The sequence below is a fragment of the Symsagittifera roscoffensis genome, chromosome 7 (assembly GCF_963678635.1).
Source record: "Symsagittifera roscoffensis chromosome 7, txSymRosc1.1, whole genome shotgun sequence".
NCBI classification, from domain to species: Eukaryota; Metazoa; Xenacoelomorpha; order Acoela; family Convolutidae; genus Symsagittifera; species Symsagittifera roscoffensis.
The window spans coordinates 31,243,560-31,256,212 of NC_087068.1; the positions used below are offsets into that span (position 1 = coordinate 31,243,560).

The 12,653-nt window shown below is 32.3% G+C and overlaps 1 protein-coding gene across 1 annotated transcript in view; it reads right to left on the reverse strand.

Annotated features, from left to right (window-relative positions):
- Window positions 1–3,059: 3,059 nt before the first annotated feature.
- Window positions 3,060–12,653, reverse strand: part of LOC134851141 (uncharacterized) — a 192,121-nt gene continuing 182,527 nt past the window's right edge. Inside the window, exons 3-7 of the mRNA XM_063867094.1 lie at window positions 6,062–6,164; window positions 5,888–5,949; window positions 4,496–4,671; window positions 3,919–4,073; window positions 3,060–3,578 (exon numbers count right to left, since the gene is read on the reverse strand). Coding sequence (XP_063723164.1) covers window positions 3,403–3,578; window positions 3,919–4,073; window positions 4,496–4,671; window positions 5,888–5,949; window positions 6,062–6,164 — 672 coding nt within the window. The 3' untranslated portion in view covers window positions 3,060–3,402. The remainder of the gene's footprint in view (window positions 3,579–3,918; window positions 4,074–4,495; window positions 4,672–5,887; window positions 5,950–6,061; window positions 6,165–12,653) is intronic.

Sequence of the window (12,653 nt, forward strand, 5' to 3'; positions counted from 1 at the left end):
GAGTACCAAATACATTGATTTTGTTGATAACATTTTCTCAGAATTTTAAAACAAAATCCTAAGATCATTCAATAAAAACAGCAAAAAGTTTATTTTGCAGTTCCGAAAACAAAAAAAGCATGTTCAAAATTATTTAAGCTAATTAGATAGTTTCATTGCACTGAACGCTTTGTTGAACAAATACCATAATCTCGAACCCATTTAAGCATGGTGCGAACTTGGGCGTTTGTAGGGTAACTCGCATGCACCATTAAAGTATCTCAATTAAAGCTATTAGAAACTCATTCTTAATCTAATTTTGCGCTTCGAACTTCAAGATTGGATTTTTTTGAATAAACGTAGAACAAACCGATAATTAGTTTTTTTTATTCCAATAGGAAATTTAACACAGAGGTGAAGCTGCCATTCGCAAACACAAAAAGAGCTCTAAACAGGCAAAACAAACAGACATAAGGCAAAAAAAAGACTAAAAATACAACTTGAGAAAAATTTTTGCTGAGATTAGGAATATCACGTTCGCCATTCTGCTCCAGGATCGCTTGTAATTTTACTAACACTACCCACCAATGAAGCAGCTACAGTTACTATCAAATTGCCAATCCTAGGTAGCAAAAAATTGACCAAAAAAACTACTTTAAAATTCCGGATTAGAATCTCCGACCTGTTGATTTAGAGTCTCACATCCTGGCATCTGCGCCACGGTTGTTCGGAAGTAAGCTAGTGGCCCAGATAATGCGGGATGCGCCTTTTTCATTACTTTTAATCATATTGTACTGATATGGAAATGCGTAATTTTGAAAGTTTCAAAAAAATTAACTTTAAGCAAAACCCTAGTGCTCTTAGCTAGGGAATTAGCCGCTCATTTAAAGGAGAAAACTACTACTATCTCATTCAGGTAAATTATTTTGCTCGGAAACAATTGAAAGGTAATTTCTGAAACAATTGAAAAAGATTCCAAAAACTGATCAAAAGTTTAAAATTTGACTTTTCCTAAATTCATAAACTTTTCTCTACTAAAGCATGGGAATATCCTTTCTTGCAGGGAAGATTTTCACAGTCTTAACTATAGACTGAATCCCTAATATCAGGTTTAGCTGATAGTTTTTGAGAAAATTGATGAAATTTCTATTCAAAAATGGTTTGAATTTCAAAAAATAAATTTTTCACAAGTCCATATCGGATTTTCTTCAAACAATTAGGGTGTAACGGATAACGCAGGCAAAATTTAAGCACCGTGCTTGTTTGATAAACTATCAACCTTCGAATCGGTAGGTTAGTTTTCGGAAAAGTTTCCAAAAAAACAGGCATCATTTCGAAAAGTGGACCTTCCTAATGCCATTTTTTTTTCAAAACGTAAGACGTAGGCGCTTGCTCAGAGGAAAGTCGCCTAAATAATTTTTGCTTTCGGTTAAACTCTTGTCTCCAATTTTACAAGGTAGTTTTTGAAAAGTCAAATTTTCAAAATCTACAAATTTCAAAAAATTGGTGTTTGAGGACATAACTTTTTTTCCACCGAATTTGGGGAATAGCAGCTTCAGAAGAGAAAATCCCCATGATTTTTTCATTTGATTGATACTTTCATTCGCAGATGTGTGCTTTTTATTTTGAAGAAAAAAATACAAAAGTAGGTCAAAAATCCCCCATCTGAAACATTCGAAGGCCGTAGAATATCGAGAAAAATGAAAAGAGAGAGAAAAGCGAAATAAACAGACACATAGAAGATAAGCCGAATTTTTTTATTGGTGTGATGCTTTTTTTTCGAAAATACCTACAGTAGTTTTTGAGAAAAATTAAAACTTCTGCGGAAAGTGCAAAAGTTTTCCAAAGCGTTGCATAATACTGTTTTTTCAAACAGGACCTAACACTAGCCAAACATAAAGCAGCAACATATTCTAATAATTTGCCTTAAATAAGCTTTAATATGATTAAATTGAAGTAGACCTAAAGTGCCACCAAATGAGCACTTTTATGTGATTTAGATTGGAAAAAAAAGCTGCGTAATAATAGACTACGCTTCCCTTGTTTAAGACAAATGCTTCGTAATTTTACATTACACTTCGATTGTGTAAACAGCGAACAGGCAGTAACAACAGAATCAAGAAACACAAGGAAACCGAAAAAAATTGACAATTCTTTTTTTTAAATTAAATTTCAAAGTATATATAGAACCTTTATGTACGACCTTTGATAAAAAAAACTCACCTTGAGAAAACTGGATCAATACCAGGTTAAGGGAAATCTTAAAATTATATTCCATCATCTTTCATCTGATGAATTTGAATTGAACTGAAAAAAGCATACATACCTTGATATATGCATTTAAGTGTATTGATATATGCATCAAAAAGTATCAATGCACATATGTAGTTATTTTAAAAAACCATTTTAAAAAAACATTCCTGAAAAAAAAAGCACCACGACCTATAAAAGGTCTTCAGTACGTTCGACTCTTGAAAATTAAATTCCACATTCGAAACTAGAAGTCGATCACATTTTTTGTGTCATTTCAGCTTTAATAAATAGGGAGTGCATTTTGCGTACCTTCTAGCAAATGAACCTGAATTAAACTGAATAAATGTATATATACCTAACGTTATTTATGAGCCTGAATGCACTTTTTTTGTTATTAGAGCATTTTAAGACTTTTCATGAAAAAAAAACCTTCATCACGACCTATATAAAAATCTGAACTACGTTCATCGACTCTTACAAATAATAATAGAACAAAATAAAGAAACTGCACAAAACCGGAATTTGTAAATTAGCAAATTCAAAATGACGTTATGTTAATTAGATGTCTCTTGGCTGACAAGAAACGAGATGACGAACGAATGATTCAAAATGATTCAGTGATTCGCTTGCTAACCTAATCGCAACCGTAAAAACTTCAAATGCACATTATTTTTAACAATTAAAAAAATAGTATCTTAATGATACTCAAATAGTTGTTGACATGTGTTAACTTGATAATTTTTCTTTAATTGGTCAGAATCTTGATTCCTCTTTTCAGAAGTTTTCACAACTTCTCAATGGCTGCATAGCTTTTTTTAAACCCTGATGCAGTTTACATTAAATATAGCTCAATATAGTGCATCTAAGTTCAAACTCAATTCATAAGTTCAAGTGCATCTGTGAGAGCATTTCTTCGGCGCTAAATATTTTAGATACTGTTGACTGATTTCCAATTTTTAATCACTGTTGATACCGTATGATTTAAGTTTAATTTCAATATTCAGAATAGTCGCTGATCGAACGAGCGACTTATTATCCCTCTTTGTCAAAATGTTCAGTTTCTTTTCATAAGAGCAGAAATATACACAAAGAACACAAATTAAATAAAGACATGTTCAATAAATAAAAACATTTGCTTCGACAATCAGTTTTGCTTGCAAAAGAAATTAACTAGTTTGATTTTGGCTCCTTGTTCGATTGGGAGGAGGCGTTAGAAGCAGCTGCAGCTGCCATAGTGCTGGCAGCCTCTTCTCTAAACAGCATCTTGTAGCAGTTCTGTACATCTGCCAGTTTCAGTTGGGACTCCTTCAGTTGCTGTTCTAACTCAACCGACAGGTCACTGTGATCTGAAACGACATTTCCGCCCAATATTACCAAATACTTAACATACACTGGTTTTGTTCAAGTTAGAAAACATTGCGATGTTACAAACAAGTCAAAAATTAGTTCGTCTTTTTTATAGATATCTCCCGGCCATCTTAAATATTGTTCAAAATCGAGAAACAACGTTTTACTCAAAACTAAGCCTGACTTATCCTAAAGAAATTAAAAAACACGTCTCCTTGTCTCAATTTCCAATGCAAGTTTCGTCCCATCATATTGATATTATTTTTATACCATCATATGAACAAGACATAACCAACGTTATTGCATGTGATGAGTCTAGTAGTAGTAAGTATGTGGTACCTTTGAATAGTGCATTGAGTGTGTGTTTGTGCTGTCTCTGGAGACAGAGTTTGGCCTGTGCCTGACACAGACTGCCCTGTCTGATCTCACTCTGCAACTCCATGTTCTCCTCACTCAACTGTCTACTCTTCGCTATCAACAGCTTCCCCACCTGACTGCAACCCACACATCAACATTACATTAATAACTATATTATAATACGACCAGTTGAAAGAAAATTGCATTTAAAAGTTTAGGATGGTTTTTTGTTTTAAAATTTCTGGTTTTCATTAAATTCTTCTGACTACCTGTTTTCTAACATTTTATTCATGACATGAATTTGCCTCACGTTAATTCTCGCAAAACTCGGTAAAATCATTTTATAATGTCATGATTTGTTGCGGACTAATAATTAAGAGATTTGACTTCTAAATGAACTAAGGACAATTCAAGACGAGTCAACCACCTTGACCAACTTGAATACAATTGATGTTGCAATGAAAATGACGCTCAGTTTTGATCCACCTTTAAGCCAAAAATACGATTGATGAGTTGATATTTGATTTCTTCATAAAAAGTTGTGCGCTTGATGACTCACTTATCTACACTATAAGAACAATTATGTAAGTCTGTCTCCATCACTTTTTGGAGTCTCCTCTTGGCTGCCAAATCCTCGTTGAGAGATGATATAGTCTGTTGCACAACAGGGTCAACAGTGTACCGATCGAAGTCAGTCAATGACTGTGCCTTGCGGCAAGAAGCGTCGATTTCATTCTAAAATAATCAGAAGCTCCAAGATAGAAAAAAGAAAGGTTTGCAAAAAAGTGTCATAATTTGAAAAATGCATGCTTTGCGAAATATCTTGCCCTGATTTGGTTTAAAAGAAAGAAAGAAATTACTTCTCCAGTAATTAATTACATCGTGCATCAAACAATACAATACACAAACTTTCACTAACTCAACAAAATCAATTTTTTACGTTATGAAAAAAAATCCTGGAGAGGATAGGCGAAAGGCATACATGATGCCCACATGGAGCCTACCCTAGAACATCATTGCAGTCAGAGCAATTTAACGAATCAAAGATACATATTACAAAAATTAAAATATCTGTCAACACCCAAATAGGGGTGAACATTATTTAAAACTGAAAAATTAATTTTCAAATATAAAATGGGAAAGTTCTGAACTTACAACAATTAAAGTTCGTTTTTATTTTGTGCACAAAAATTTAACTTTTGCTCATTTTCCCTAAATTCTCCGGCTGTAATCTATTCAAGATCACTCAAGATTATAAGAAGCTTTGACCCACGGTTCTGCAGTGATGTAGACTTGATTTTATTAGAACAAAAAGGGTTTTTAAATGTGAGGAATGAAGATCTGGTATTAAAAGTCGATTTAAGCTCTATAAAAAACTCCTTTAAAAATTTATTTGATTGCAGATTGTTGAATTATCTGATTGGAGACAAAAATTTAAGCAAATCATAAATGAACAGTTCATGAACCGATAAAATACCATTATACTGAAATTCATTTGAAAAGCTATCAAACTTAAGCTTGAAATAAATCATTCTGAATTTTTTATGCAAAAGCAGAATGGCATTAAGATTTGCGAAAGATGTGCATCCATGAACAAGCAAACCATATTGAATAGTTGTTTTTACATTTGAAGTATAATACTTAATCAATGTTGCCCTGGGTACAAAATATCTCATTTTAGAAATAACCCCACAATGTCTTCCAAATTTCGATTTAATTTTCAAAAACATGTTGTGTAAACGTCATTTTATTGTCTACAATTATCCCTAAATACGAACCCTGAAACTTTTGAAGGCAAGCAGAGCCTGTCCAAATAAAAAAACACATTTTGCACAATTTTTGAGGTAATTTCTGCTTGTTTTCTCAAAACTTCGAATAAAAAAAGTCGACGGAAAAAGGTAATTTCGTAGCTAATAGAAAACTTTCCGAAAAAATCACCTTCATTACTTACCCGTAGCTTTGCCAGCTCTTTCAATTTTCTCAAAACAGTGGCCTTTTGCGTCGAGTTTCTACCTAAACGGAATAACTATGAGCCAAGCACTCAAAGCATATTGGGGTTCAAACTTGCTTTCTACGATTATCACAAGCCAAAGCAGATAATGTAGCTAATTATAATTTTTCATACCCAAGTCATTCTCAAGGTTCCTCAGGTAGTCGTCTTGTAACTTCCAGAACTTCAAAAAATCAGCAGGAGGCATACAATTAAGAGTGTCGTCGTTGATTGAGATCTAGGACAAACTTAATTTGAAGCACTTAATACACCAATTGAATATCAACTCATTTGGCTCCTAGGGTTGGCAGGAAAACATAGGTGTTTATAAACAAGTTAAGCGTTTTGTTCTATTATTACGCGTTTTCTTTGGTTATTTTTCGCGTAACTGAGGCCACTCACACCACACAGAATGAAAATGAGTACTTTTGGTTTTTTGAGTTAATTTTAGCTCCTAACTATTTCACCGACTTAAGTTTCAATTTCTTTCACATACATTAGAATTTTAAAACTTGTTATAATTATTTTTTTGCCAACCCTGGCTGTAGTAAAATTCAGCCGACTTCTATCAGATGTTATCTAAATTATTTTGAAAATACACACAGCTCGATCAAAAACTAGAAAGTATGATATACTCATAATTTCAAACAGTATAGATAAAGATTACAGACAAAATTCTGGAAAAGTTATCATGCCGTATCAATCATGTTTTATGCGAACAGATCGCTGAAATTCAGAATACAAAGAGCTGAAAATTGACAGATATAGCGTTATCATCAATCCAATCATTGCAACAAATTGAAGAGAACAATTAGAAAAACAACCCCAAGATTCAATTTTAGGTCCATTTCTTTTTCTTATTTAAGTTAATGATCTACCAAATGCAAGCAAAAACTCGGAAACATTTTTATTCGCTGATAACACCACGAATCTTGTGCCTTGACAATTCTTTGGTAACTTTGAGTTACAACTTTTATGCAGTATTACGATGGCTCTCAGCAAATAAGTCATCCCTAAACATGAAAAAAAAACAATTCAATTGAATAAAAAGCAGCGCTTCTACCAATACCATCAATCAAAATAAAAACTTGTCCTCGGAGTTGTCATCGTAATATTCGGGAATGAACATACATTACAAATTGAACTTTATAGTACATATTGACTATGTCAGGACAAAATTGCGCAGTGTGGATTAGTTGCCAAAACTGGGCATTTAGTGCCATTTCGTGTTCTTTTTCAATATTATGTATCAAACATTAGATCATTGATACAATATGGTATTTTGGTGTACGGGTGTACAAATTGCGATGCCTTACAACCAATCCTAATTTTACAAAAAAAAAACTGTTAGGCTGATGTCCTTTCGCAAATTCTATGACAGTAATTTAGAGGTTTTGCCTCAAGAAAAATCTTTAGTACATGAATTGTATGTACATGAGCTAATGAAGTTTCTTATATGATCATTATTCGGTCATCACGCCGAAAAATATCTAACGAATTGTTTTGTTTCGATTATCGCAGTAGAACTGCTAGATGATCGAATAGAAGTTTTTTGAAAACAATCAGAAGTCAAAAAATTAAAAATAATCACTGGTATCGAGAGGATCTAAACTCTTGAATATCCGTCAAGAAAATGATTAGACTCTTATTGAAGTTCAGTCGTAAAATGTCTCGCAAATGAGAATTACGAAAGAAACACCTTCATATTCTGGGGAAACTATGACTGTATTAAGCCAATTTTTGAAATCCATTATTTGAAAATTTTTATTCATTTTTATCCACATTTCTTTATCCACATTTTCCCACATTTAAGCCTGCCTATATTTTTCTCCTCGGGGAAGTAAGAAAATATTCGGTTGTTACTCCGAGAGGGCAGGCTGCCAGTGCCTTATTAGGTTCTACTAGTCGCCTCTTCCGGAAGTCTGGATTTGTATAAGCGACAATTTGAACATCACAACTTGAAATGATAATATGATCAATCATAATGCTAAGCTTGTGCTCATGTTTAAAAGCGATTTAAAAGATTTAAATCAATCTCTTTTGTGATATACAGGCTTGCTACTTCTGTTTTCTCTAGATTTTTTTAGTTTTCGAATCACATTTGAATTTGTTTCTGTCAAATTTTATTCTGAAATTTTACTTTTTGATAAATCACCAGAGAAAACAGAAGTAGCAAGCCTGTATATCACAAAAGAGATTGATTAAGCTCTCAGGCAGAAAAGGTTTAACATCCGCAGGACCAATAACTTCGAAAACAAAAACTCTTTCAGGGAACTTAAGGTCATTTAGCAAACAGTAAAGCTTGAGCAAAACTTTTGAGAAAAGGCTTCACATCTAAACTTAATTTCAATGAACTGGAAAAATCTGAAAACCAAACCAGTCAATCAGTGATTATTGTGATCATGTTCTCAGACAGTGTAGATATAACATCACAAAGGACTAATTATCTTAAAATCTGCAAAATTTCAACAAAAGCTACTCAAAACAAATTCTAAAAACTGAAAGAACTGTGTCAACAAGAAAATAACTCATTATTCACTGGAGGCCGTGACCTTGCTTTCCGACTTTTTAACTAAGATGAATTAAAAGAAATCACAACCAAATCAGGGGAATTTATGATCACTAATCAGACAGTATGATTTCAGCATCACTAAAAAATCGAAAGGGACCTAATTTGAAACAAAATTTTTTAAGACAAAAACTAAGAAGAACTTGAAAGCGAGTAGTTTGATACTAGTCTCAATTATGTTAGAAAATTCAAAACCAATTATCATTGTAATTATATCAATCGACAAGAACTTTCCGATAAGTAAACAGACAGTAATAACTCAGCATTACTTTTTGAGAACTCAAACACAACTCCAAAAGAACAAAAAAACTGAGGTTGAAAAACAAGAAAAATCCATCCTTGAATAGATTGATCATGCTTTTAGACAGTGTAATTATCAGGAACGACAATCAACTCTGATACAAACAATTTTGTTCAGGGAACTTTGGTGATTTATCAAAAAGTAAAATTTCAGAATAAAATTTGACAGAAACAAATTCAAATGTGATTCGAAAACTAAAAAAATCTAGAGAAAACAGAAGTAGCAAGCCTGTATATCACAAAAGATATTGATTAAGCTCTCCGGCAGAAAAGGTTTAACATCCGCAGGGTCATTTACTTCGAAAACAAAAACTCTTTCAGGGAACTTCAGGTCATTTAGCAAACAGTAAAGCTTCAGCAAAACTTTTGAGAAAAGACTTCACATCTAAACTTAAGTTTCAATGAACTGAAAGGATCTGAAAATCAAACCAGTCAATCAGTGATTATTGTGATCATGTTCTCAGACAGTGTAGATATAACATCACAAAGGACTACTTATCTTAAAATCTGCAAAATTTCAACAAAATCTACTCAAAACAAATTCTAAGAACTGGAAGAACTGTGTCAACAAGAAGATAACTCATTAATCACTGGAGGCCGTGACCTTGCTTTCCGACTTTTAAACTAAGTAGAATTAAAAGAAATCACAATCAAATCAGGGGAATTTATGATCACTAATCAGACAGTATGATTTCAGCATCACTAAAAAAATCGAAAGGGACCTAATTTAAAACAAAATTTTTTAAGACAAAAACTAAGAAGAACTTGAAAGCGAGTAGTTTGATACTAGTCTCAATCATGTTAGAAAATTCAAAACTAAATATCATTGTATTTATATCACTCGACAAGAACTTTCCGATAAGTAAACAGACAGTAAAAATTCAGCATTACTTTTTTGAGAACTCAAACACAACTCCAAAAGAACAAAAAAACTGAGGTTGAAAAACAAAAAAAAATCCATCCTTAAATAGATTGATCATGCTTTTAGACAGTGTAATTATCAGGAACGACAATCAACTCTGATACAAACAATTTTGTTAAGGGAACTTTGGTGATTTATCAAAAAGTAAAATTTGACAGAAACAAATTCAAATGTGATTCGAAAACTAGAAAAATCTAGAGAAAACAGAAGTAGCAATCCTGTATATCACAAAAGAGATTGATTAAGCTCTCAGGCAGAAAGGTTCAACATCCGCAGGACCATTAACTTCGAAAACAAAAACTCTTTCAGGGAACTTAACGTCATTTAGCAAACAGTAAAGCTTGAGCAAAACTTTTGAGGAAAGACCTCACATCTAAACTTAAGTTTCAATGAACTGGAAGAATCTGAAAATCAAACCAGTCAATCAGTGATTATTGTGATCATGCTCTCAGACAGTGTAGATATAACATCACAAAGGACTAATTATCTTAAAATCTGCAAAACTACAACAAAAGCTACTCAAAACAAATTCTAAAAACTGAAAGAACTGTGTCAACAAGAAAATAACTTATTAATCACTAGAGGCCGTGACCTTGCTTTCCGACTTTTTAACCAAGTAGCATTAAAAGAAATCATATTCAAATCAGGGGAAATTATGATCACTAATCAGACAGTATGATTTCGGCATCACAAAGAAAATCGAAAGGGACCTAATTTAAAACAAAATTTTTTAAGACAAAAACTAAGAAGAACTTGAAAGCGAGTAGTTTGATACTAGTCTCAATCATGTTTAAAAATTCAAAACCAATTATCATTGTATTAATATCAATCCACAAGAACTTTCCGATAAGTAAACAGACAGTAATAACTCAGCATTACTTTTTTGAGAACTCAAACACAACTCCAAAAGAACAAAAAAACTGAGGTTGAAAAACAAGAAAAATCCATCCTTGAATAGATTGATCATGCTTTTAGACAGTGTAATTATCAGGAACGAAATTCAACTCTGATACAAACAATTTTGTTAAATGAACTTTGGTGATTTATCAAAAAGTAAAATTTCAGAATAAAATTTGACAAACAAATTCAAATGTGATTCGAAAACTAAAAAAAATCTAGAGAAAACAGAAGTAGCAAGCCTGTATATCACAAAAGAGATTGATTAAGCTCTCAGGCAGAAAAAGTTCAACATCCGCAGGACCATTAACTTCGAAAACAAAAACTCTTTCAGGAAACTTAAGGTCATTTAGCAAACAGTAAAGCTTGAGCAAAACTTTTGAGAAAATACTTCACATCTAAACTTAAGTTTCAATGAACTGAAAGGATCTGAAAATCAAACCAGTCAATCAGTGATTATTGTGATCATGTTCTCAGACAGTGTAGATATAACATCACAAAGGACTAATTATCTTAAAATCTGCAAAATTTCAACAAAAGCTACTCAAAACAAACTCTAAAAACTGAAAGAACTGTGTCAACAAGAAAATAACTCATTAATCGCAGGAAGCCGTGACCTTGCTTTCCGACTTTTTAACTAAATAGAATTAAAAGAAATCACAATCAAATCATGGGAATTTATGATCACTAATCAGACAGTATGATTTCAGCATCACTAAAAAAAATCGAAAGGACCTAATTTAAAACAAAATTTTTTAAGACAACTAAGAAGAACTTGAAAGCGAGCAGTTTGATACTAGTCTCAATCAAGTTAGAAAATTTAAAACCAAATATCATTGTATTTATATCACTCGACAAGAACTTTCCGATAAGTAAACAGACAGTAATAAATCAGCATTACTTTTTTGAGAACTCAAACACAACTCCAAAAGAACAAAAAACTGAAGTTGAAAAACAAGAAAAATCCATCCTTGAAAACATTGATCATGCTTTTAGACAGTGTAATTATCAGGAACGACAATCAACTCTGATACAAACACTTTTGTTAAATGAACTTTGGTGATTTATCAAAAAGTAAAATTTCAGAATAAAATTTAACAGAAACAAATTCAAATGTGATTCGAAAACTAAAAAAATCTAGAGAAAACAGAAGTAGCAAGCCTGTATATCACAAAAGAGATTGATTAAGCTCTCAGGCAGAAAAGGTTTAACATCCGCAGGGTCATTTACTTCGAAAACAAAAACTCTTTCAGGGAACTTAAGGTCATTTAGCAAACAGTAAAGCTTGAGCAAAACTTTAGAGAAAAGACTTCACATCAAAACTTAAGTTTCAGTGAACTGGAAGGATCTGAAAATCAAACCAGTCAATCAGTGGGTATTGTGATCATGTTCTCAGACAGTGTAGATATAACATCACAAAGGACTAATTATCTTAAAAACTGCAAAATTTCAACAAAAGCTACTCAAAAAAAACTCTAAAAACTGAAAGAACTGTTTCAACAAGAAAATAACTCATTAATCACAGAAGGCCGTGACCTTGCTTTCCGACTTTTTAACTAAGTAGAATTTTAAAAAATCACAATCAAATCATGGGAATTTATGATCAGTTATCAGACAGTATGATTTCAGCATCACTAAAAAAATCGAAAGGGACCTAATTTAAAACAAAATTTTTAAAGACAACTAAGAAGAACTTTAAAGCGAGTAGCTTGATACTAGTCTCAATCAAGTTACAAAATTCAAAACCAATTATCATTGTATTTATATCACTCGACAAGAACTTTCCGATAAGTAAACAGACAGTAATAACTCAGCATTACTTTTTTGAGAACTCAAACACAACTCCAAGAGAACAAAAAAACTGAGGTTGAAAAACAAGAAAAATCCATCCTTGAATAGATTGATCATGCTTTTAGACAGTGTAATTATCAGGGACGACAATCAACTCTGATACAAACATTTTTGTTAAAGGAACTTTGGTGATTTATCAAAAAGTAAAATTTCAGAATAAAATTTGACAGAAACAAATTCAAAATTGA